Source organism: Mytilus californianus, unplaced genomic scaffold (assembly GCF_021869535.1).
Source record: "Mytilus californianus isolate M0D057914Y unplaced genomic scaffold, xbMytCali1.0.p SCAF_12, whole genome shotgun sequence".
Lineage (NCBI taxonomy): Eukaryota > Metazoa > Mollusca > Bivalvia > Mytilida > Mytilidae > Mytilus > Mytilus californianus.
Genome location: NW_026262604.1, coordinates 15,849,559 through 15,877,479, shown reverse-complemented (window position 1 = coordinate 15,877,479; position 27,921 = coordinate 15,849,559). Strand labels below are relative to the sequence as shown.

Below are 27,921 nucleotides of genomic sequence, written 5' to 3'. Positions count from 1 at the left end.
TTAGGAGTTAAGATGTGGTGTAAGATGGAAATATAATTGCTTTGGTTTGGTTTAAGCAGCATATCTTGCATGTTCAAGAGCAAATGGCCACATAACTTGTATTTGATTTATTCTATGTTAGGACAGTAGTGGACATGGTAAATGGTCATGTGATATTTTCAGTTGAAGAAGTGATATGGTTATTTTTCGGGTTTGCTCACATTAGGTACAAAAACAAATCGAAACTCTATTTATAAACAGAATTTGGGTCACTGCATATACAGGTTTACAACTCCCTCAGGCAAACTTGAGCTTAGGCTGATTTTAGCTCCCATTTGGTCGTACAGTGTCTCACGTTTTAAAGTATTTGTACATTCTTTGCTTCATAATTTTGGCTTTGAGCGTTCCTGATGATGGTTAACCAGTAAAAGCTCTTCGGACGCACATACTTAATTTAGTGCTATTTCACTTACTATAGATTTACATGTGACTATGACTGTCTTTCATGTCATTCGCCGCTTTAGAATGTAAAGGACTGAATAGTTGTATTGTTTACACCCAAAATGAGAATAACACGTAGTCATTGGTTGAAGTTTTATTGTTTAGGACGTTTTAACCAATCACAACGTTTTGGTGTACGCTTTTGAAAATATTACAAAAAATACATTAGATTCTGAAACGGCTAACTTCCTGATCAATTGTGAGACCTGTCAGATTTTGATTAATGCAATCAAAAACATAACAACTAATAGAAACCAAGACAAATTTATGTAAAATATATATTTTAGACGCCCGAAGATGATGAATACATACTGAAAAACGATGGCAATATTTAATATCTACATTATATGTAAACAGAACTAAAGCCCCGAACTGTTAAACTGCATGTTTGGCTACAATCTCAATTAAGTGATGCCTGCAAAGAAAAAGAAAAACACGAAATTAACAATCACATTTTTGAAGGAAGTATACAGTAGTCATTTTCAAATCTTTTTAATTGAGATACAATCAACACATTCCATATAAAAATAGCGACAAGGTATGACCATGTTGACTTGATTGATTTGTTTCTTTTACAGAATTACATCTAATTTGAAAAAAAAACACTTTATGTTGTGTATTGTAGACTGTTATTTGTCCTATGAAAGTGTTTCGTTTTTTTGTCATGGCATTGTCAATTCGTTTTCGACTTATGGGATTGAGTATCTCTTTGGTATCTTCCGCTTCTCTTTTAAGTTCATTACTTCTTTAAAATAAAAATATAAAGCCTTAAACTGGATATCAAATTACGAATACAGAAAGGAAATGGATCAATAAGAAATGGCAATAGGAAACACGCTGCAGAAATGTTGAAGGACAAAGAAATGTCAATAACAAAAATAATTACCATGTAAATTCTGCTAAACTTGCCACCGAAATTGGCTGTAATAAAATAAACTAAAATTATATCTATAATTAGCAATCGAACAATTTATAAATTATATAATTCATTTGTAAGTATGTGTTGGAACTATGTAAATACGAATGAGTAAACCAAACTAAAATATTCTTGAAAATACACATCAATAAATTGTATTGTAAAACTTGAACAAAATAAATGTTTTTTTAATTGAATATTTAATGTATATAATATTTTAGTACGGATTGCAGTGCGCACAGATATGCTTTTCTGATAAAAAAAAACTTGATGGGTGGATTATGATGAGGAAATATAGGATATCAATGATCCCTCTTTTCGAAATTCAATTTCAGAAAGAATGATTCCCTTCTTAATAAATATTTATTACATAGCTTGAAAGCACGTTTAGTTAATTACGTTTTAATTACGTCTTAACTTCATAAATTAGTTTCAACATATCACCGGGTTTGTGTACTAACATGAGCAACACGACGGGTGCCACATGTGGAGCAGGATCTGCTCACCTTTCCGGAGCACTTGAGATAATGCCATCCGAAACATTAGAAAAACTAAGAAATTATTTCTTACCAAGTTGTTAACGTCTAAACTTAATAGAGTGGTTGACCATAACCTGCAAAATTAAAAAAAATATAGAAATAAAAAGTTATATTCAACAGAGTTAACCCTAGATTACAACCACAAACATTAGTTCTTGTTAAACATACAAAGAAGTTGACATGTTAAGTCAACAGGACATTATGACGATGACTTGAAGAGTAGAAAATTGCAAGCATGACATACGTATGAAATATGGTATTGAACTGACCAAGACGTTTGTAAGAAATAAGAAAAAAAATCAAAATTGTAATTTTAGAAATTATATTTGACGAAATGAAAGCCTAAAAGCACAAAAGAATTGGAAGAAAGCACAAGGAACCTTAAAAATAAATAGAATTATCCTAACATAAAAAAGGTGCTTGTAATCTTTAAATTTTGTACTGAAAATTTCTTGTTTTAATCCAAATGGTAGAACTGATGTTAATTGTTAATTTAAGTAACAAATAGGTAACATTTTATGTCTTTATGATAATGGAGTAACATTTACTATATTTGATGTATAGATGTATGATAATGGAGTAAAATTTACTATATGTGATGTATAGATGTATGATAATGGAGTAAAATTTACTATATTTGATGTATAGATGTATGATAATGGAGTAAAATTAACTATATTTGATGTCTTTATGATAATGGAGTAATTAACTATATTTGATGTCTTTATGATAATGGAGTAAACTTTTCTATATTTGATGTCTTGTTGTTTGATAATGGAGTAAAATTAACTATCTAAATTAAGTATTATGTGGTGATACATATTTTATAAAATATGTTTCTGCTACGCAGTCTTTTTCTAATACACTATGAAATTATATGATATTTCTCATGCAGCAAATCAAGAGATGAGTCATTCTAAAATAACAGCTAATATATAACTTATTTTACTACAATTACTAATGGATCTTAAGAATATATATATGGTGGTGCTGTTGATTGTAGATACATATATAACTGTCAACCCCCAAAAAATGCCACTCCCAAAAAAAAAATTAAAAAAAAACAAAAACCACACAAACAAGAATAAATAAGGGATCAACTATTTTTTTGTATAAAAAAATTTATAATTATTAAAATAAAGCGCAGATGAAATTTCCATTCAAGTTAAAAAAAAAAAAAAGCTCTCGGGTATCGCCTTCATATGGAAACAACTTATATCTGATAAGAAATACATTATATCTTAAATCAACATAGAACTACGATATCAAATATTATAAACTATCTACATATATAGTAAATCAGGCCAACTAAATAAAAAAAAATTCAGGAATTACATTTTTCGATAGAAAACAAATCATTAAATAAATGAGTAAAAAATACCTTTTAACATGATTAAGTGATTTACACAATAATAAATAATGAATTGGTATTATTGATAACTACAAAAATATTTTAACAAAAAACTATTGAATCCCTCATTATTTTAACTGGCCTTCAAGATACACAACATTCGCCAACACATTTGTACCTTGTTGTTGATTATATCCATAGTTTAAACCCTGGTTTAAGTACATTCCTACAAAGTGTTGAAAGCTATGATGATAAAATCAAAGTGCAGAACAAAAAAGCAGTTTTTAACAATACTTTGTAAATTGAACTAAATAACACAGAGTAAAATAACTAGTGTGTGAGGGTAGAATATGTATAAATATGCATTGTATGAATTACAAGTGTGCAAGTATGATACTGTTATAATGCATACTTATGTTAAGTTATAATTGGCAATGCAGATGTGCAGTGGGACAATGTTCATTTAAAATTCTAAATGCACAAGCCACAGAAAAAAACTATATGCCAATGCAATGATACAGAAATGGAAGGTTCAGTGGCCTAAGTATAGTTGTCAAGTAGTCAATGAAAAGGCAACAGCGTGCAAAGCAATAATTCACACTATTCAGTTGTGCACGTGGTACAGGTTTAAAAGAGTACAGCACATCAAACGTTGTAAATGTAAATTGCAATGTTTACCACACGAACATCAAAGTATAAACCAATGAAAAAAGAGAAATTCACAACATGAGCGATGATCCTAATCACATGTTAATTTTGAGTCAGATGCAATACCACACACTATTTGTACATTGATATATGAAACAAAACTACGAATATGTACCTTGTTGAATACCACCACCCAGACCATATCCTATAAATGAGAAAATCATCTTATTTGTAAAAGCACAAATAATGTCACACAATTTGGAATGAAATTGGCTCAATTCCGTTAAAATTGTATGAATACTAAAACGTACATGGATTAAAAAGTGAAGAAAAAACAACAGACATTTAAAACATGACAAAAACTGCAATACTTTTCGGAAGCACAAATAAAGCACAATCATAGCACACAATGGTAAATTATTTCTTACAGTTGAGTGAAAAATACCATATACATATATAAACCTTATTCAGTGAAAATTACTGTTCGAAAATTAATGATGAAACGGTTATATTTCCTAACTTGAATTTCATTATTAATATATGTAACGTTCTAGTAAAGCAATGCCACTATTTTTATTCCATAGACCGGATAATGTCGTTTATAGTCCAGTTTTATTTTACCGACTTTGTTTCGAATCTTAGAATTTGAAGTGAGAATACAGCGTATATGATTGCTGGTTCCTGCTATGTAATTATGCTTGTGCATATGGAGCATTATGTGACAGTTAGCTGAAGTATCCTACTGACTTGTATACACAGTGTCTTTATATTAAAGACGAACTGCATTAAAAGAACTGTTTAGGTTTATCTTGCATGATGATTTATTTCTACCATCTTGTAATTGATACATTTTGCTAAGACGTATTTCGATGAGGATTTAAATTTAAGATATACAAGCTTTATGTACCTTGATTGAATCCGGCATCATATATTTGGCCTCCATTGTATGCTACGCCTAAATGGAGAAGCACACATAACATAAACAAAATGCAAGACAGACAAACGTAGAAGCAAAAACATATAAAGCAACAGGGTGACTTATATAAAATGATTTAAAGGTATGTTTTCTCTTTATAATAAATAATTTTTATTATACAATTTTTCTTCTTCAGAATATTTACAATCATTGTGAAATAAATGAATAAAACAAATATGTATATTTTTTTCGTTTGTTCACCTGTTATTGCCTAAAAAAAGTAGAAGACACGTTAAATGTTATAGATATCTAGAAGTTAGTTTTCTAATTTCCAAATAAAAATTATTCCTTTATATAGATTTTTTACTGTAGATATTATATATTTTGGTATTTCTGCTTGTGTTTATCTTATACAACTTACAATTTTGTGTTTATCGTATACAATTTATGAAATTTGAAGTTCTATGAGAAGCTAATATCTTACAGATCATTTGCATTTACAACCTTATTTGATAAATTGTTCATATAATTCGTCGATTCACAATTCTTACTAAATTGAATATAGATATAAGAAGATGTGGTATGAGTGCCAATGAGACAACTCTCCATCAAAGTCAAAATTACCTTGATTAGCAAATCCGTAATTTGGTTCAATGTAACCTGTTGCAAATTAGAAAGCATAAATAAGCCACAAGAAAAGCATTGACATGTATTAAGAAGATGAAGCAGGGTTTAAACAGATATTGTTTAATGCTATGGAAATTATAGCTTTCGAGTTACTGAAGGTTTGATTTTAATTTGTGATGAAGTTTGATTAAAAGCATAATTAAAGCTATGACAATGTGAAGGACATTGCATGAAACACTTAATCAGGAATCACATTTAAATAACAGATAAAGCTTAAGCGAGACACAAATTCACAATTAAACAAATTTATTAAGTTGTCTTTCACACAACAAATGTTGCATTTTGAGGAAAATGTTCACAGGAAAAGATATGGACCAAGTGAGATTATAATAAAACTACGAATAGAGTCGAATGTACTTGTCAAAACAATATTTTGAAAAATAGACTCGACTGAGATTTTACGCAATATTTCCATTTTTTGATAAAACAATTTAACATTGAAGGTTTAATCTTTAGGCATTGAATTGATTGATGCTTTATTCTTTATCACATACAATTTGAACTATTATCCTAAATTTTTGTAGTGACTTGATCAAAATATGGTTATTTAGAAAGACAATTCTAATAGACTACTAAAGATATACAGCTAAATCGAAATCTACTTTGCAAATATAGTATTTTGCATTGTACTAAATCGTGCAAAATTAAGTACCTTGGCCGCCGTAGTTTTGTTGTCCATATCCTAAAACGAAGAAACGAATTGTTGCAAAGCAAAGCAAATACACTGCGCTTAAAAACCATTGAAAATTCATCATATGACAACTCATCAGCAGACACTTTTCTCCACACGTATCAATTGTACGATTGAAGGAGTTTTATTGTCCGTAATAGATTGACACGAATGATATCATGTAACATTAAGAATATCAATCCTAGTAATCTTGCAAAGATTAAGAGTAGACAAAAGTATTCATGTTGACCTTCAATCAGATAACGAACTATCAATGGTAGTTTGTAACGCAGTGTACCAGTCGACAAAGCTAAAGAGAATGACCGACAGCTATGAGTAACTAGTAATAATTGAAGCATTAAAAGCCTGGTGCAGTACAGAAATATGCGATAGCACAATGATTGTAGTTAATCGTCTTTTAATCTTTTTTAACATTATTTATCATCCGATAGTTTATTTGAAAATTTACGACATACAAAAAAAAAATACATTACATAACCCAATGAATATATAAAAAAATAATAAATGAAAAAAAACAAAAAAAAAAAACATGAAAAATGAATAAAAATTAAAACGAGGTAAAAAAAAAAGGAAAGATATATACAATTTTTAAGTTTTGAAATAATCTGAGTAGTTAAACAATAGAAAAATTTTAAATCTTGAATTATAAAGTTTTGTATTAATCTGAGTAATTGAAAAAAATAGAAATACATTGCATTTTTATTCTCGTTATTATGTATACGAAATGAATTTTTGAAAATGACCTGATAAACAGTTTTGATAATATATTTATTTAAGTATATTCAATTTACCTTGATTTACAATTCCGTAATTTGCTTGACCGTATCCTGTTGAGAGACACAAAGCATAAATAAGCATTGAGGTAAGCAAGGATAGGAAGCCAATAAAAGCTACAACTCAATAGCTATGATAGTGCAATGACATTAAACGATATTAATATTACTAATGAGCATCATTTCAACAATGATGTATCTTCAGTGATGCTGTTGGCCAAAATCAAAAACCTTATACAAACTCAGAAGAGCTGACATAACAGAAAAGGAACAAAAGTATAGCAAATCCCAGACAAAGAATCGAAGCTATGCACCAAGGATATATATTCCTGAATTCAAAATGATTCAAATGTCATTATGGTATAAAAAGAGGTTCTGAGAAATCAGACATATAAAATTTGATGTTACACTTTGGTTTTCATACATTTTAGTCTGTGTTCCTGTACGTTAACATATGCCACAAATGTTAGCAACGGTATCGAGTGTATATAGTCCACTTCCCAAAAAAGATACTTCTAATTGCTTCAACATAACAAGTATTGCAATCACTACGACATACCAATTAAGTAATATTCCATTTATTTTTGCCTATTGTCGCCTTTTTATAATTTTAACAATTGGTTATAAATCTAAATAATATTTTGTTATACGTTTCATTTTATCAAACATGTACCAATAAAGGTCTTATATAGTGCAAGATGTCATGCAAACTACACATTGATATATAATTGAGGGGAAAAAGAATTTTCAACTAGAAAAATTACATGTTCAAGAGTTGATATACTGAAGACAGATATCGTTAGAACAAAACAAACAATCAAAATCAGTAACATTTCCAGTGATTGTTTTCCTGTACAGCACACACTTTTGTGATCCTGAATATGTGATGATGATCTGAACTTATATTAAAGTTATCTATCCATTATTAAAATAATCTAATCATACTGTTTAAAATAATGAATAAATAGAAAAATCAATAGATTGCAAAACATAACATATCGTAGATAAGTTGCCGATGGAAATAGAAATTAAAAAAACGATATAGGTTTGGGATAAAGCAACAATATAATATGTTAGTTATGAGTGACACACCAACTGACTTATTTGTGCTTATTAATGCTATGATTTGGTTTGGATAGTTTAAGGGCAGGTCAGGTTTTCCCAGTTTAGGTTGGACAGGTAATGTAGGTTAAGTTCAATCTGGTTTAGTTAAGGTAGAGGTAAAAGGTTAGGGTTCATCCTAGGTTTAGTTTGATATTTAAAGTGTTAGGTTCAAATTTCAAATTTAGTATCCAGTCATAATGATTATCATCGAAGACAATATGTATTTGTTTGATAAATAATTGTATCAGAATGTTGAAAATCATAAACTGGTAATCTAAAATATAATTTTATAAAGAAATATTAACTCCATAATAAAAAATATCTATCAGTTAAATTAGTATAACAAAAACGTGCTACGGTACAGGTTATTATTTTTAAAGTGCAAAACTGTTAAGAACAATGGGTTTAAGTGTTCAAAGTACTAAAATACTATGTGCAAGGCAGATCATTTATACCATGTCAACTAGGAATTATTACCGTTCCACATACAGAAAACAAGGGAATAATAAGGACAGACATAAACTCACTCCATTGAGTATAAGTGGGATATATACACCAGAGTATTAATCTATTTATTTCAACTGACCGAACGTGACGTAAGCGGTTACGTATCTTAGTGATATTTTACTAAAGAAAAGGTGATACGAGAAACTGATTTCAAATCATTCAAGTAATATCATCATTCGAATGCACAAGAATACATAACCAAACACCTTTTCGTAAATAGAACATGCCTTAGTTAGATAGTTCCTGAAATTACAGGCGGTCAGATGAAATTCATGATGTAATACGTATATACGTATGGAAAAAAACTCGCTAGGAAACAAAGGATTATTTGTAGACAACACATTGATTGGTTATTTTTTTGTTGTCGTACCTCCGCCGCCATGACCACCTCCTGAGCTTATAACTTGAACATTTCCTCCTACTGCTCCTAGAATAAACACAGGGGACAGACTATTGGGTATTGTTCGTAAAAGTTATTGACGGTTAAAAGAAACTTCTCAAAGATATCAGGGATATAACTTGGAAGGTTTTGACAACCACAATTTTCAAAAAACTAGACACAATTATAGTATTTCGCAATAGAAATAATAGTGAGGACCAGCAGATTTTATACATGAACCACCAGTGAAGAAATTATTTCGAGAACGTTGTTGATATGTTGATATGAAACATCATTATCACTTACAACTGAATCTTGTATGAACAAATTAGAGACAAATTTATGGGAAGAGAATAAAGAGGATCAAAGATATGGAGTACTAGTATCAGAATTGCAGAATGTGATAACTACAGGGGAATTCATCAAGCGATATCAGGTGATAAAATATTTAGGATATAACCAATGTAACACTTTTTATAAAACACATACCTCCATTTGATTTTATCATGCAGATGGACGTGTTTTGTATTATCAATTTCAATCAGAATCATAAAGATATTTGTTTCAATTTTAGGCCTAATTCCTTTTGGAAAATCCTGGCTCCCCCTTTTAATGATAATTATAAAGATATGTGTACCAGTATTAGGCCTAATTCCCTTTTAAAAATCCTGGCTTCCCCTTGAAGTGATAATTATAAAGATATCTGTACCAATTTTAGGCCTTATTCCTTTTAAAAATCCCGGCTCCCCCCTTTTTTCGTGATTTTCACTTTATTTCAATTAATACATGGGCACGTGATCTTACCTCCAGCTTGGTGTCCACCATGAGCTAAAATATACAAATAAACCAGGTTAATTCAGTATATTATGGTAAACAATGTTCTTATTCCATCATTATTAATTATAAATCTAAAATGTTTCTATTTTAGTTTCCATTAAAACCAGGTTTAATCCACCTTTTTCTGCATAAGGAAACGCCTTTACCAAGTCAGGAATATGAGAGTTTTGAGCTTTTGATTTTGCCTTTTGATAGGGACTTTCCGTTTTGAATTTTCCTTGGAGTTTTGGTATTTTTTTTATTTTACCTTTTTTGTACAACGCTTATGCATGCAGGTCTGGAAGTGGGATTTCTCATTTCTTTATTTTATTTTTGTACCTTTTTGTCTATTCTTTATCTAATTTTTACCATTATTTTTTATTTTTTTTATTTTAGCACCCCATTATTCCATATTCTTTATTCTTTTGGCCTATTGTTCTCTAATCTTTAATTTGTTCGCCCTTTATCCTGCATTTTGTTCCCTTTATTCTGTATTCTATAAACACCATCCGCTCTGACATAGTACATAAGTAATTTTGAAAATAACACTTTATAAATTTGTTGCGTCCGAATCATTTTTCAGCGTGTACCTTAATCAGTAACGCTTAAACTAAAAAAATGAAGCACAAAATGTGTACGTTTTTAAATACGTGTCCAAAATTACCTATCTATTGTACACAAAATTTATAATAGATCTTTATATTTTATTCCGGGTTAACTTAAGACACACCCAAACCGTAAAAATTTATTGATAATTAGATCTTCACATTCGGAAATTTTGATATAAATACATCAGAAAATAAACATCAGAGTTTAGTTTTTGTTTAAGAAAAAACTAATGCATGTTATGTACATGTTAAAAAAATACATTGCTATGTGTTTCTTTATTCTACATTGGCTAGAGGTATAGGGGGAGGTTTGAGATCTCACAAAACATGTTTAACCCCGACGCATTTTTGCGCCTGTCCCAAGTCAGGAGCCTCTGGCCTTTGTTAGTCTTGTATGTTTTTTAAATTTTAGTTCTTTTATATGTTTTGGAGTTTAGTGTAACGTCCATTTTCACTGAACCAGCACACAATTTTATTTAGGGGCCAGCTGAGGACCACCTCCGGGTGAGGGATTTTCTCGCTGCGTTGAAGACCCATTGGTGGCCTTCGGCTGTTATCTGCTCTTTTGTCGGGTTGTTGTCTCTTTGACATATTCCCCATTTCCATTCTCAATTTTATCATAAAAAACATTAAACCAAACGTTTAACAACCAAAAAAAGTTGCACCGCGGGTCTTAAGGATGTTCGTTGATCTGTTTCAAAATAACAAGTTTTTTAAAAGACTTTCATATATTGACAGTATATAAATAACGGAACTAAAACAGCAGAAAAATATGAAAGGTCCGTGTCATTGATACATTTTTTTGCAAAACCTATGGAAACAACACAAGATCAGTGGCGGATCCAGTAATTTTCATAAGAGGGGGCCAACTGACTGCCTAAGAGGGGGCCCGCTCCAGTCATGCTTCAGTTATTCCCTATATAATCAACCAAATTTTTCCCACAAAAAGGGGGGACCCGGGCCCCCTGCCCCCCCCTAAATCCGCCCCTAAAGATTTTATAAGATTTTCAGAAATGGCTTCTTAAGCTATATGTAATAAAATTATGAAATGAAAAGTAAGTGTTAGCGGGAAAATTTTTTGATGTCACTTCATGCATAAAACTGAAGGAGTCCGAATATCTAACAAAAACATCAGCGAGCATCCGAACGAATAAAACGTATCTATTTACTGCTTACCTTTTGGGAAATATGGCACTTTTTTGTGGTGAATGACTGGTTCTGTAAAGAAAAAAAAAACATTTTATTAATACTGCAGAAAATATGTTTTTCATAAACAAGAATGTCTTCTTCTGTCGTTTTTCATTGTAAGTGAATCTAATATAGAGTTGAAATGCACATTTCTACATTATTTTTTTTTAAATCATTGTATCTAATTTTTATTTTTGAACAACATTGTTTTGAAGTGGAACTGATATGAGACAACGGTTACATCATGACCATGTGTTCACGTGCAACGACTTATTTACAAATATATTGAAGTTTACATTTTAATACCGTGAATATACTAATACGGTATACGTATTTTCTCCCGTCGACATATTTTTTTATATAATAATGCACTTACTATCAACTGTCAGTACTTTGTTCTTAGGGTCTGTTGAAAAAAAAAGAGAATATATGAGTCATGAATGTTATCAATAAGCATGTACCGGTTTAAGATGAACACAAAAATATACTCGGAAGACCATATGAAGCGAATGAATAATACTATTTTTAGGAGCAAATAAAACATGAACTATATAATTATAAAGTTTTCTGTTTGTGTGTGTGGATCTTCTCTCCAAAGACACCGAACAAAAAATACTAAATAGCTGTTGTTGATCTTTGAATGAAACAATATTTTAAACTAAACCGTTTGAAAAAAAAAGGTTAGAATTAATAAAACATTTTAATCACGATAAATAACACAAGAGGGTGTTAAGGTAAAATGTGAGAATATCACAACACAACTGTTTATCATTACATCCACGATTTCCTATGTTCAAGTTACCATACTGTTGAAATTGACTTACGTGGTACTGGTTCTGAAATGTAAAAAAGGACGTATGATTAGCAAGATATAATAGTCAAAACAAATGCAATATAACTTCTTTATATTTTTAAAATATTCATACAAAACATATTTGTAATATTTGTGTCATTGCAATCTAGTTTTTATAGGAATTGTTTATAAAACGTTTTCTCCCATCAAAAACAATGTATATCGTTGTCCGACAAATTTTGCACAACTCACTGCAGTCATAGATTATGTTACTTGTCATGTGTACATGAAGAATCATTCGCCGCACCTCGGCAGGTCTAAGTTAGTTAGAAGGGTGGCGGAATCTGTCGAGGTTTGCCGATTGCACGAAGAATGTATAATGAAACGGAAATTTCCTCTCCCGATTCAAGCGTTTTACAGATCTTGCCTATTTGTTCGACTTACTTCTGAAGCTTCAATGCATGTATTACATGAAATGATGACTAAATCAATGAAAAGAACAATGAATAATGTAATATAAAAATGCTTACTTCTGATAACGTTTGTGATTTCTTCAACAATTGGGATTGGCTTGTCGAATGGATGTTCAACTGTAAATGAAAAGAAATATTCATCATGATAGGATACACATTTTTTAAAGATTAAACTTTTTTAAATGAAAACTGTCTTAACTACTGGAACACTTTCTCAATAACGCAAACCACATGATAACATATACTAGTAGCCACTTTAGTAATACTGTATTTTTGTTTTCCTGTTTTAAAAGTTTTGAATGGTGAAAACGTCTTTAACGGTGACGTAGATACTGCTTCACGTTATCAAAGAAGATGTGTATCTCTGGATTATATTATTAAACGTTTATTAATATTGCGTTCAATCACATAAATACTGTCGTTGATGGACAGGTATAATTCTTAGAAATTGTTAATAACTTTGTTATATTAAGATAGCTGTAATTATGGAAAAAAAGACGTGTACTCACCAACCCTAGGTCTCTTTCTGATAACCAAGTTTTCTACTGGGAATGGTCTGTCACGGCTGACTGAAATTATTCATTCATATATGAAAAACAAAGCATACTACTATATCCAAAACTTGTAACTATAGGGGAACTAAATATTGACCAAAATACATGTTAAATTAAACGAGTCTGAAATTCCTGAAACCACGTTCATATTTAAGGATGTTCGCTCCTCTGTTTCAAAACAATAAGCTTTTTAAAAGACTATTATACATTGATATTTATAAATAACGTACTTAAAAAGCAGAAAAAAATGATAGGTTCGTGTCCTTGATTTTGAGATATAATCATTTGAAAATTTGGCGGGAAATAATTCTCTCTAGACTTTTCATTCACATTAGCTCTTTTTTTCTCTCAAAAACTATGAAAAAATAACATGGATTTTATAAGATTTTATAAGATTTTCAAAAATGGCCTTTTAAACTATATGTAATAAAATTATAAAAAGAAAAGTAGGACTTAGTAGGCAAATTCTTTATTGGCACTACATGGATAAAACTAAGAGGATTCCGAGTATCTGACAAAAAGTCAAAAACAAGAGTAGCAAACATCCTTAACTTCATCCGTAACATTGTTTATTATTAAGGACAGGAAAGATACAGTTTTCATTTTGTAATTCTACATTCAACTATTAGCCAAAAAAATATTATTAATGTATTGTACAAAAATAAGAGATCTTATTTTTTTCAAATGTAAACCACTGGTAAATGGATCAATAATATATATGTTTTCTAACAACTGTCTTCCTTATGAAACGCGTATTCTATTGTTGACATCATTCAACTTTAGCATTAAATAATAAGACTGTATGCTTATAATATAACTACTTACTGATTCTCAATTCTGGTCTTGGGATTGGTTTGGGGATTTTGTCTGCAATGCAAAAAGAAAAAATAAACAATCAACTTCACATGCCTTTTTTAATAGAAAAAAAGTTTGTTTGTATGCTGACGACAAGATGTTCTCCTAGATTTTTGTTTCAGTTATGGATTTGATACTGTCACATTTTACTGTGTCTGTCTTAAGTCAGGAACATCGGTAGTGGGTGTCTTTTGGTATACTTAAAAGATAACTGTTTCAGGGGAATGTGGTACTCACACTAGTACTTTCCTCCACTTCGGTATTTCTAATGAAATCTTGTATATTAGAAATGAAAGGATGTGGTGTATAAATTAATGACAAAATTTACACGCAATTGAAAATTACCAAAAAGGAAAGGGCCAACGCTTGTATTGCTGTTCTTCAACTTATGTCTGAAAAATTACGATCATACTTACGGACTCGTTCGAAAACTTGAGTAACTGAAAAAGAAATAAGATTGATATATTATATATTGTGATTTGTCTTTTAAAAATGCTTTCAGAATATATATTTGGGTAGATACAAAGAACAGTTTAAATCATATACATTGTAATATGTTATTCAAATATGGTTAAAAACCTTTTTAATCAGTTTGTTTCTATATGTACTTTAGCTTATAAAGAATTCATAGTTCACCTTACAAACAAGCAAACTGATAGTGTAACACAGCAAAGAGTTTAGCTGTAATAGAGATGCAGAAGATAACAGAGGGATATTCGAACTCATCAGTTGAACACAAACAAACAAAGGATATATTTTTTTTGCCAAATCTAACTCCTTAACTTATGGTGGTACATAACACTACAGGGAGATAACGCTGTAAAAATCAGCTGAACGTTTTGATCACGTTCTATTGGTAAGGAAATATTAAGCTTCTCAAAGATCAAAAATAGTGTTTGTCAAACTGCTATATATCCAATGAAATTTTTCCTATAAAGTGTGTGGTTCAAGTTTTTTGAATTTTTTTTTATATTTTTGACAAAGGGTCAAAGTAAATATTTTGTCAAAATTTTATGAAAATTGAACGAGCCAAATTAATTTTAGTGAAGGTGTTTGGTACCACCTTATGCAATTTATTAATGATTAAACGTTTTCATACCTATGATTACTTTTGTTATTTTAGTTAAATAAATATATCTGCATAGAATTTTCTGAGAATTGATTTACCATATATACTATGCATGTTCGTATGTTTGTTTGTCATGTTGATTAAAACAAGAGCTCCCCCCCCCCTCTCTCTCTCTCTCTCTCTCTCTCTCTCTCTCTCTCTCTCCCTCTCTCTCTCTCTCTATATATATATATAGATTCGGTGATTACCATATATGTATAATAAGAAAATTGAGCTGTATAGCCGAGGTTTTCATAGCATGATTTCTCTGTTAGACCCAAAATATTTTATAAATCATTACTTACCAGTCTTTACTCTGTGGTATGGTTTGTGTACAATGTGTGGTTGGGGAACTGCAATGATTTTAGTTCTGATGATTGGTCCTAAAATGGCATAAAATGAAGTTAGTTTTAGTTTGGTACTTTGAAAATTGTTAAAATATTTGCACATTTCAAGAAATAGATAAATGGTCTGGAATTTATATGTTTCCCGAACATTAATCCTAACACCAAAGATAAAAGAAGTGGTCGATTTATACATTTACTTTTTATAATGAATTAAAAAAAAAATGAAAAAAATGAAAAATACCAAATACCATTTTGTCCAAATGTTCTCGCAAATAACATTGACAAGTTCGAAAATTGAACTTAAACTCAAAGGCATGCATATAGATAAACTGACCAACCAAGCAGAAGTTCAAAATAAATTCAAATTCTTGAAAAAACATAAAACCATCAAATAGTATACTTACGTGGTACTTTAACTGCAAAAAATAAAAGAAACAAATTTTCAAATTCACTTATTGCAAATTTAAATGTTAGACAATATATAAGTTCTTTTACACGTAGTTCTAAATAAGATTAATATTTTTGATAAAAGTAAAGTATATATTTAAGTTAGTATTTATTCCTCCACTAAATAGAGAGATAAAAAAAAATCTAAATCAGAAATCGAAAATAATATCATTAAACTTTACTTTTATTTTCTTGTATATTATATAGAATATGCATAACCTATAAAACTTAGACATATCAAAATTTTGAACTTTTAGTTAATTCCACTATGATAAAGACAACGACTAAGTTTTTCCATGACAAGGAAAGTCTATTATGATTATACTCACCCCTCTTTCTGTGAACAACTGAAAACAAAGAAATAAAAATATAAATACTATGTAGCTTTTTCCTTTATTCTTGCACATTTTTTAATAGTCCGTCTCTTATTTTTTCTACTAGAGTTATTTCCCTCTCATCAGGTGTCTTTGTGTTATAAACTTAACGATATTTTCATTTCATGCTTGGTAAATTGCACAGCAGCATCTTCATCGTGCACGGCCAAAATCTAATATTTGGAAGGTCGATTAAGTGAAGTGTTGTTTGTGCATATGAAAACTTTAATATCAAGAAAATATAATATGAACACAGAAAATCAGACTCCTTTGAAAAATTAATTCTGCCCAAAGAATCTTTGAAAATAGATAGTAAGTAGGTACGTACTTTTATTTAATGTACAACTGGTTCAAAAAACGGTTTTGATAGTACACATCTCAATAATTGACAAGTAATGTGTATTTTGAAATGGACAAGAAGCGATCTGGTGTATTAACTTGTTCTATAAAATCCCTTCATTCTCTTACAAAACCAAGAGTTGTAAAGTTCATTCATAGCTACTGTAAAAAAAATATAATAGAATACTTACTAGTTCTAGTTTTATGGATGGGCTTGATGACTGAAAAAAAGAAAGTATATACTTAAACATTGTAATAAAAAGATATGGAAACACATTATGCGTCATATTTAATACATTTGATTAGAAAGATTTTTATACTTCTTCAAGGAAATCGCCCAATGGACACATCAATAACCTCAGAAAAGATGTGTGTGTTTTATCCGAATAATTCTACACTCAAACACTCAAACATGTTATTTTTTTCTTTAGATTTCACCTTTCGCGGTAACCAAGGATTCCACAAGAAGATAACACAGTGAAATCGACTAAGCGTTAACAGGTAATGAAAACATTCGGCATCATGGTCTATTGAAATGTAAACCGAGGAAAGAAACTCTTACGGACCAATCACATTCAAATATTTGCAGATATAAAAATCATATAGGAATGATGACAAATATGATCAAGGGTGCAATCAAAACCCGAAAGTAGAAGTAACGATAATTGACAATAGCTTACCTCTTCTGTGATGAATCACTGGTTTTTCAACGGGGTCTAGAAACAAAAAATACATTTCATACATGTATGATTAACACATACAAATTTAATTGTTTAAACACACTTTCATATAGCTAATATATAACGATTTCACAATAAGTCTGTTTTCCTAGAAAATGCTGCAATATCATTTATGTTACTAATATTAACATTTTGAAATAAATTCAAAGATTTGACAAACTAACCGTGTCAGGAAAGTTAAAAGAGAAAGAAAAAAAAAAAAAAAAAACATAAACAAATAAAACTATGCACTAGTTTAAAGATGCTTAAATGCGTATTACCCTTAAAAAGATAGTATATATTGCTAAAACACATATGTTGATTAAAAAGATCAGATATATTTCTAAAATCATATTTTCCTTACAAAAAATAAGCTATATTGCGAAAATAACTATTTAAGCCTCACTGCTACAATACATATTTTCTTGAAGATACAAGGATATTTTCATAATACCGAGCACTATCATAAGATCCTACCATAGTTACCGTAGTAACACTAAGTTTTCTACTCACACTTTTCTCTGACAGCAACTGTAAAATAGAAATAAATATAAAATGAAGAAATATATCATTTTAATTTGAATCACATTTTAAGGACATGCAAAATTCTGTTAATGTGAAAATATATACTGAAATATGCGCTACTGGACGCTTAATAAGCAGTTATTAATCCAATTTATACATGTAGGAGATTATAAAAAAATGAACTCTGTTTACCAATACTTGCAAAATATAGGTTAAATTATTATAAAGGTTTCTTTTTTATTATAGATAACGCATGCGTCTTTCTCTGAGCTAAATATCAAATCATTGCTTATCAAATATATATACTTACTTTCTTTGACGAGAAGTTTAGGTCCTGAAAGGAAAAAAAAACAAATGAAAATAAACGAATAGACTAAGATATGTTATTGATATAGCTAATATAAAGGAGGTCCGTCCCACTGACATGATGTAGCGGGGTCTTAAGAATATATCCCTCCCATCAACAGATTAAAAAAAAATATTAATCTGTCTTTTTTTACGGATGGGGGATTGGGGGGGAGGGGTTAGGATTGAATGAGTTTCTATTACCAGTATCTATTATTTGTGTGACAGGAGTTTTGTCGAGCTGAACTAGCGCCGAACAGCTGTAAAAATATAACAGACAATTTGAAACGCGTTACAATTGTCTGTTTCAGAATCTAAAGGACTATGGGTAATTTCGTTTCTCGTACCCAAAAATAAAAATAACGTCGCGTCATTAGTTAAATCACAACGTTTTGGTGTACGCTTTTGAAAAGATTTCCCTGGATGCTCTAAATTCTAAAACGGTGAATTAAAATTGGTAGAGTTTCTAGTCTAATCCTAAACAAGTTCCCAACTAAAAACCATAACGTCTTGATAATTTTTAAACTACATGGCCAAGTATGAAAGTTGGGAAAAAACAGTTTTTAGAATAAAGGATAGAGATGAATAAAGAAGTACATATACAAATGATTCTTACTTAACATCATTTAAATGTTTATATTGCCATATAAACTTCAAACAGTACATGTGTGACAATTACAAGTACAAAATTTTAATATATATACAATCATTTATTTCCAGTAAATAGTCCAAGAATCCCCTGGAATCAGTTCTAATAACCTTTAATGTAGGACCCAACATTTATTTACTTGTAATGATTTTGATGAATTGAGTACTGAAATCACATTTTTCAGCAGACAAAAAAGAAAAGACTCTCTCAAATTATTTAAAAAAAAGCTGTTTCGCAAATCCCTACTTAATTCACAATTTTATAAAACAAGCTTCTCGCTCTCTGAGATCTAAGAATATTAGGTTGTCTACCTTTTCTATATTTAGATGGTACTTACTTTTGATGATGTTTGCTACCTGGTCAACTACAGTTACGATTTCTGGAAAACAAAAGAAAATCACAATTTTGAATAACGAATAATTCATGGTGATATCGGCGGGAGTTGATATAGAGTATAAACATGGTTGACCAATAGATGTCTTTTATTTGTAAGGTTGTTGTCTACCCGACATCTTTATTCATTCATATATAAATTATAAATCGAAAACTTGTTCAGCCGTTCTTTTTCAATTTGTCTTGAATTCTTAGTTTTATCCGACATATTCATTCATTCATATTTATTCTAAAGCGAATAATTGTTCGGCTGTCCTTTTTCAATTGTCTTGAACTTTGACTTGTATTCAGTTGCATTTTATTGTAATATAACCTTTTGACTTTAAAAAAACTATAAATATTAACATTTATCTTTCTTTGAGTTTACTTTTCATTTATACTTTGATGCTTCTTTGTCTTTTATTCTCACGAATTATACGTTTTTCTGCCAAACACACATCATAAACTCCATAAAACGTTTTTAACCATTTACCTTCTTATATAATATAAAATAAACTTACGTTTGTGGTATCTGGGATGTTGCTTCAAAAGGGGAACTGTAAAGAAAAACAAAATATGAATTAAGTATTATACAAAGATACTAAAGGTAATATTTAGTATGCCATGTGTCGTTGCTATTGCGTTGTTTTAAGTCTTTTTTTTCATTAACATACACCCCACAACTGGATAGTAAGGTAAGGGTGTTTTTAAGAGTTTATAATGCTCTGTGAAGAATATTGTAATGCTGCTGTTAAGAGCTTGGTAATGCGACTGTTCAGAGTGTGTTAATGCTGCTATTTTCGACTTGTGCTATCACTGTTCAGAGTTCGGTAATGTTGCAGTTTTGGTCTCTTGATATTACTGTTTACGAACTGGTGATACTGCTATTTACGTCTCGTGTTCATACTGTTTTGAGTAATGCTGTTATTTTCGTCTTGTGTTATCACTGTTAAGAGTTCGGTAATGCTGCAGTTTTCGTCTCCTTGTATTACTGTTTACAGTTCGGTGAGGCTGCTATTTACGTCTCATGTTAATACTGTTCTGGGTAATGCTGCTATTTATGTATCGTGTTTTGACTGTTCAGAAGTTATTAACTCACCATTCTTTCCAACGAGAGCTGGTTCTTCGTGAGTTACAGCCTTTGGCACAGCTGTAAGTACAAATAGTGTTATAAATGAGTGTTTCTGGTAAATATAAATAAAGAGTATTTAAGTAAAAAAATCTTTTCAACTATGCATATAAGAGTAAGTAAGTCTTTGAGTAATGGTCCTTTTACTTTTTCTTATATATAGTATTATAAATTTGCAAAATTGTACGGTGTACACCACAGTTTTTTGAGATACATGTATTTCATAATTAAAAGGCTCAAAATGAAATAAACAATAAAATATATCATCAAGAAATAGGATAACCTTTATTGTACATGTATATTAACTTTAGGCATTAGTTGAAAATTGTGCTACATATCTGACCGGACTTTGACTCAAATTGAAATAAACAATAAAATATATCGTTAAGAAATGGGAGAACCTATTTTGTTCATGTATATTAACTCTAAGCATTTATTGAAAATTGTGCTACTTGTATGATATATATATACTCACGTTGAAAGTGCACTGTAAAAAGAACAAATATTTTATTAAAATAAAAATTACTATATAAATGACATTGTCAACAATTCTTTGTTTATTCATTCAGTATAATATAGCAATTTGTTTGAATTTAAGAGAAATAAACCTCATTCTATCTGACTCGATATCGATGTTTTTCTTTTGATATTTTAGATATTTAGAAAACACTAGAAAACACTGTAATGAAGCTTGAAAAGCGGCAAATTATAACTGTCTGTCCTTTTGTTTTTCGTTTAAGCATAAACAGTTGGTTTTTTTCGTTTGAATTGATTCATCATTTTGTCATGCTGGAACATTTTAGAGTTGAAAGCTATACGGTAAGTGTTTTGTCCATTCTTGAAGGCGTACGGTGACCTATATATAAAAACCAGCACATTTTTCCAAGTTAAAGTATAAATCAGGTGTAGATAACTATATAATTATTCTACACACAGGTTAAAAGGAGTTTTTGAGAAATTGTTTTTAAATTTTGTATTCACTGCTTTTAAAAATAGCTGCAAATCAATAGTGTTCCTAAGTTTATAGAGCTAGAGGGAAAAAATGACGGTCATCATGCATATACTAATATATAACAGAAGTACTTCAATAAAATGTGTGTGCATTTTGGATCAATGTTATATAGTAGTGAAAATTATAAAAACGGTACCATTATTCATATGGCCCAGAAAATATCACCATTCAATCTTCAAAAAATCGGTAGTTGGGAATGCATATAAAACTAAACCTCTTGGTAGTTGGGAATGTGTATAAAACTAAACCTGTTAGAAGTTGGGAATGTGTATAAAACTAAACCTCTTGGTAGTTGGGAATGGGTATAAAACTAAACCTGTTAGAAGTTGGGAATGTGTATAAAACTAAACCTCTTGGTAGTTGGGAATGTGTATAAAACTAAATCTGTTGGAAGTTGGGAAGGAATGTGTATAAAACTAAACCTCTTGGTAGTTGGGAATGTGTATAAAACTAAACCTGTTAGAAGTTGGGAATGTGTATAAAACTAAACCTCTTGGAAGTTGGAAATGTGTATAAAACTAAATCTGTTGGAAGTTGGGAATGTGTATAAAACTAAACCTCTTGGTAGTTGGGAATGTGTATAAAACTAAATCTGTTGGAAGTTGGGAATGTGTATAAAACTAAACCTCTTGGTAGTTGGGAATGGGTATAAAACTAAACCTCTTGGAAATTTGGAATGTATATACAACTAAACCTCTTGGTAGTTGGAAATGTGTATAATACTTAACCTCTTGGTAGTTGGGAATGCGTATAAAACTAAATTTCTTGGTTGTTGGGAATGCATATAAAACAAAACCTCTTGGTAGTTGGAAAAGCTTATAAAACTAAACTTCTTGGTAGTTGGGAATGCATATAAAACAAAACCTCTATAAAAATAGAAAATTTGCGTGTCACTTAGACGCATGATTTATTAGCCGTTACCCACTAATGATATTCAAACATAAAAGAAAGGAAAATATTCTGATTGACAAGTGGAGTAAACAATAATGATAAATATATATGTATACAACATGATATATGTATAATAGATGGGAAAACTATGACAGATAATCTTGTTCACACGACAAGGACCGAAAGGCTGAGAGACATATGATATAAAATATGTTACAGATTATGTCCATCGGAGAATTATTATGTCAGTGTTACGTCAACTGTTTTACATATCTATCACGCAATTTATCATTATTATCCTTTTAAGATGTCTCGAAACTAAAATATTGATAGTATATATACTCTTCTTTGAATAAATAATTTTTGATACCAAATTTTTTTTGTAGTTTATTATGTTAGTATGTATCGATCATTAAGACATTTTCTACTATTACCAAATTTATTTTTAAAACATATCTTTAGCAACAACAAATAAATACGAAAAATGATTCACATACCAAAAAAGTCAAAGAAAAGCAAGGGTCAACTAAACCCAAGGTACTAGTAGCTGGAAGTTTTTTTTTAAATTAAATTTACATGCATTGTTATCGTTCACTACATTTCGATTAAAACTGTATGTCTTCAAACGATTTTGTAACCATTGACTACTGAGTACATGTACAGTGGCATAGAAGCAGACTGAAAAGTTTGGAGAAGGGACGTCTATAATTGACAAGCAAACAAGCTTATCTATAGTATTATAGTCTAGAAGTTATTCAGTGTCCTCTTTCCTAAGAAATTTTTTTATTTTTTAATATGTTCTTGACCAAAAAGTCGGGGAAGGGGGGGGGGGGGGGGGGGGGGGGGGGGGGGGGGGGGTGAGGGGCAAACACATAATAGAAAGTAAATTCTTACCTTTCTGTTTTGGTGGTCCTGCAAGTAAAAGTAAAATAAACAATTAACATAGACACAAACAAACATAGATATATATGACAAAATCTAAGTAAAACTTAAAAAACCAAGAAGGTACATGTACTAAAAGGGCTACATTGGCATATAACGACAAAGCATTAAATTCATCTATAAAACATAGGCACATTATACTAAATATAATTTTGTTTGTACGAACTTTAGAAACAGGACGAAAAGTAAGGCTGCCGAGCTTTTCTCCTGTTTACTAACATGTATAATTTAGCAAACTTATAAAGTAGTATGTAATTCAATTACAAGTCCCCATACCCCTCAGTAATAACGACTGTCTTACACGGGACCCTATGCTTGCAATCTGATTTTGTGTTGATAGATAGAGACTATATTTCATTTTGTCATTATCCTTTAAGTCATTAAAGTGTTCTATTGAATTTTTCTTTAATAATATTTGTATAAAGGCTGGCCAGATGATTGAGGTTTTCTGCAATTAATAGAGGGTTTTTCTCATCTACAATTGATTGCAAGACCTGAATTATCGGGGTTTTTTTCTCAGAATGTCTAAGTATCTTTCTTTGTCAATCAATAACTTATGGTAACGCAATCTAAGTTTAGAAATCAACATGGCGTAAGCGCGGACTGCAAAGAGACCCACAAAATGAACAGTGACGTAAACAGTACTCTAACTACTTTCTGTTCGCTCAATATAAAAACAGAATAACAGGATATTTTACATGAACACCAAACAAATAAAATAAAAATTTAGTTTACTGCATGTTATTTATACGAAAGCTGGCTGATTGAAGGAAAAAAAGAGTTCGTCAGAGATTGCAAGTTTAAATATAATTCAGAAGTATTGTATTATTGTAATACTCTACAATGAAGGATGGTCTGCATGGGGTTTACAGAATAGAGAATGATGGGCCAAAAAATAAAGGATAAATAATAATGAGGTGCTAAAATATATAAAGAAAAGAGAAAACTGGCCCGAAAAAAAGAATTGAGAATAGAGACCCACCCATTTGCACCCTCGTAAAACTGTGTGATGTATGGCGAAAAACCGTTCAGGTTACAAAGAGAAATAGAAAATTGGAACTACACAGTAATGGCCTACAGGTTATTTACACTACACTGTTCTAATGCGACAAAATTCCATTTGGTTTTTATAAGCGGTATCCCCTTCATAGGAGAGATTCAATTGAATGGAAAGTAATGGCAAAACGCGGATTTTATGTATAGAAACAAATGTAAGGGTTCTATTCATTTAGTTAACCACGAATGACATTAACAGGTATTTTTTTAAAAAGTTATGAATTACCGTTTTTTACTCAACGGAATTATGAATGTCATCAAAACTTGAGAATATGATTGAAAGCATTTTTCCTGGACACATTTAAGCATATATAGCATTCAATCATGTGAAATATTAAGCTTGTTTCGATGCAAAAAATGTCAGCGGAAAAAGAACTATAACATAGTGCCTCCCATCATAAAAATATAGAATATGATGGATGAACCATCAGTTAAACGACTTTTTATGAATGTTGTACAAAAAACTATATGATTTTTTATATGAAAAAGTACCATTAATAAGACGGATACGCATATAATTATTTCATGCCTACGCGTTTACAATGCATGACCATGCAAATACCTAAGTCATATGAATAGAAATGATATGTGGAAGAACAAGAGCGTGCAAGTATACTGTACATTTTCTGAGAAGCGTACGATTGGTCGTTCCTTATGTGTAAAAACACATCCGTGTCCGCGTGACTCAGCGATTAGTAAATACACAGCCACGTCCGTTAGAATGCATGCGATCTGTAAATACACAGTCCCGTCTTATTGTTTGCGGGATGTAATCATTCACTTACTAGTCTGCTTTTCATTCAAAATAAATAAATAATCAATAAGAGATGATAAGACTATCATGTAAATAAGAATGTTTACACGCAGCAATGCCGGATTTGGGTCGGGGCTCGGGGGGGGGGGGGGGGGGGGGGGGGGGGGGGTGATGGATGAGGGAGGGAGGGAAGGACATAGAGGGGCAACACCCCCTTTGATCGGAAAAAATATAATTTTCTTATCCTTAAGAATGTAAAAAGATTTGAACAATTTCGCCCCCTTTCCTCGGAACTCTTACATCTCAGCACATTTATAGAAAAGTGCCAGTACCAAGTAAGCACTATAATCTATGACTGTTAAACCCTCAATATCCATTTTAAAATGGTATTGACTACGTGCGTACCCCCAAATGAAAAGACAGTCATAGTATTGGATGCATTTCCATTGTTTAGAACGCTGTAAGCAAATCACAACGATTTGGTATAACTTTTGAAAATATTACTATGATAGCATTCAACTAAATAAAAGGTGAATTGCTTAAATGAGGAAAGTTTGACGACCTAGCCAGTATACATAGACATTGATTAATTAAAATATACCTTGAAGTTTATTATATCATATATATTATTCCCTTTTTAAAAGCTAACTGTATAAATGTCAAAGGTCAAAGCCATGTAAGCATCGTGAAAAGAGAATTGGAAATTTAAGCCGGTAGATTTAAGGGATAAGGGAGATTTCTCTTTAAAATCAGTAATACGTTTGCAACAGTCAGTTTCCTCAATGCCTTTAAAAGTGTTCTTGTGAAACAGAATTAGAAGAACTCGTGTTACTAAGAAGCTTTGAACATATCTATAAAAACATGGCTAACTTAAACGCACCAGTGATTTTAAAGAGTTATGTCCCTTAATAAAGGTCAACCTCATAAAAGGCTTTTGAGTGAAACATTCCTTCTTGTAGCTGATCATGTCAAAGGTAATCAAACATAAATTGGCAAATAAATAGACAGCTGGTATTAAATAATTTAAATGTTCTTGCTATGATCTTGGTGTATTTCGCGTATACAGACCAAAATTTCCTCTACAGTTTGTTATTTTACAGATTTAAAGATAAGGAATTAAGCACACTTTGTTTTTTCCGAAATTTTATTCGATGAATATGACAATAAAGACGTATTGCATTTCAACGAAATAAAAAAATATCACAAACATATAACACTGCAAGGTCTTCCATATGTATGTAATTAATACGATTTGTAACAAATGGATATGTAAGCATGCATATAATTCGTTATTAATTATTTTTTTTATTTATACTCGAATGATATGGATATTAAAGTTTGGATCCTTTGACTTCAATTACAACATGAACAACATGTTTTCAAATTTCAAAACTGATTGCCATACGCATTAGCAAACAACAGTTAGCGGATGACAGTAACATTTGATTCATTCCAATAATTTTATGTTGCCTAACGCCACGCGACAAGGTTGTCCAATGTTACTCTTATACATTATATTCAACGGAACTGCTTAAATAAAATCGCTTCATTATCTAAAAGATTTATTTTTTTCAAGGATGTTTACTTTATCGATAATGATTACATTGCAATATTAAAATTGTTTGCTTATGTCGGCAAAAATAAACCTTCATGCATGAACAAATTTGTTTATTATGTTGTTTTCACTGGGAATAGAATACTGACATTTATTAAGTCCCAGGTTTGCAATACAACTATTTTTAACAAATTTACACTCATTGTTCAAAGGAAATAACATGACCAAACTCTTGTAAAATCAAAAGATGATACATGTCACTTCAATTTTGTTATATTGCCTGCAGTTAATCGTTTTGTTGTTTTTGTCTGCCATTAATTGCAAATGTTCACGAGTGTATTGTAAACTAATAAAAACAAATTAAATATGGTATAATAAAATATCAATAAACTGAACATACCTGCAACCACGGAAGCTGAAATTGAAAATAACGGGAATAAGTATACGAATGCTTTCATTTTAAATTTCAAATAAAGAAATATATTTGGTTAAATATTTTTTCTTGTTTGTTAAGCTGATGAAATACGCATTCAAAGAGAACTAAATTTCAAAATAGATAAGAACAGTCTACTCCTTAAAGACATATTAAACAAACTAAAATTATATAAAATCATATACAATTAAAATTAAATAAACTTTTCCTGATTATCGATTCATGCAAGATTTTGATTTCTTAAATTTATCAGTTTCATCAACTTCATGTTGATTTATTTTTTTGTCACAGTTCGTTTCCTAAAATTAATTTGTAAATTGACTTACCCACAATGGTGGCTAAGATGAGAACTGCTAGCATTTTGCGTCCACCGAGATTGTAGCCGATAATGCAAGATATTCCCAGAAATTGGTAACTGTAATGGCCTTCTAGCAGTATGTAGTAACTATTTTACATTTATATACTACGTCATAAAACTGACATAGTCCTATCATCAGGGAGACATTTACAGTGGGTTAATTTGATCTGTCTGTCAATTGAAAAGCCACGCCTACCAAATTGACCCATAGAAATCAGACAACACCCTTGAAAGGCTCGAATAAGGAATAAAAAATGAATAAATTTAGAAAAGGTAATATAAATGCTG

The 27,921-nt window shown here is 30.5% G+C and overlaps 1 protein-coding gene across 6 annotated transcripts; it reads right to left on the bottom strand.

Moving 5' to 3' along the window:
* Nucleotides 1-559: 559 nt before the first annotated feature.
* LOC127721449 (mantle protein-like) lies at nucleotides 560-27,723 on the bottom strand. 6 transcript variants are annotated; one of them, XM_052228186.1, is made up of 31 exons: nucleotides 27,602-27,723; nucleotides 27,243-27,257; nucleotides 23,430-23,447; nucleotides 21,108-21,119; nucleotides 20,603-20,653; nucleotides 20,025-20,060; nucleotides 19,469-19,510; nucleotides 18,448-18,471; nucleotides 18,126-18,143; nucleotides 17,574-17,609; nucleotides 17,085-17,114; nucleotides 16,510-16,527; nucleotides 16,138-16,149; nucleotides 15,692-15,769; nucleotides 14,695-14,718; nucleotides 14,249-14,290; nucleotides 13,379-13,438; nucleotides 12,927-12,986; nucleotides 12,428-12,439; nucleotides 11,980-12,009; nucleotides 11,592-11,633; nucleotides 9,796-9,819; nucleotides 7,020-7,055; nucleotides 6,190-6,219; nucleotides 5,475-5,510; nucleotides 4,842-4,889; nucleotides 4,110-4,139; nucleotides 3,465-3,512; nucleotides 1,967-2,009; nucleotides 1,367-1,401; nucleotides 560-895 (listed from the first exon to the last, which is right to left on the bottom strand). In XM_052228186.1, exons 1-29 carry the CDS (start codon nucleotides 27,633-27,635, stop codon nucleotides 1,987-1,989), a joined length of 969 nt encoding a protein of 322 aa, XP_052084146.1. In that variant the 5' UTR covers nucleotides 27,636-27,723; the 3' UTR covers nucleotides 560-895; nucleotides 1,367-1,401; nucleotides 1,967-1,986. The 6 variants fall into 6 exon arrangements, with proteins under 6 accessions (XP_052084146.1, XP_052084149.1, XP_052084147.1 ...); XM_052228189.1 differs by lacking the exon at nucleotides 3,465-3,512; XM_052228187.1 differs by lacking the exon at nucleotides 4,110-4,139.
* Nucleotides 27,724-27,921: the final 198 nt, after the last annotated feature.

Coding starts and splice junctions, on each gene's coding strand:
- LOC127721449 (XM_052228186.1), bottom strand. CDS start 27,635: ATGCTAGCAGTTCTCATCTTAGCCACCATTGTGG. Junction 9,820..11,591: donor AGTGCCATATTTCCCAAAAG/GTAAGCAGTAAA, acceptor TGTATATTTTAG/CTCATGGTGGACACCAAGCT. Junction 3,513..4,109: donor GGGTGGTGGTATTCAACAAG/GTACATATTCGT, acceptor AACACTTTGTAG/GAATGTACTTAAACCAGGGT.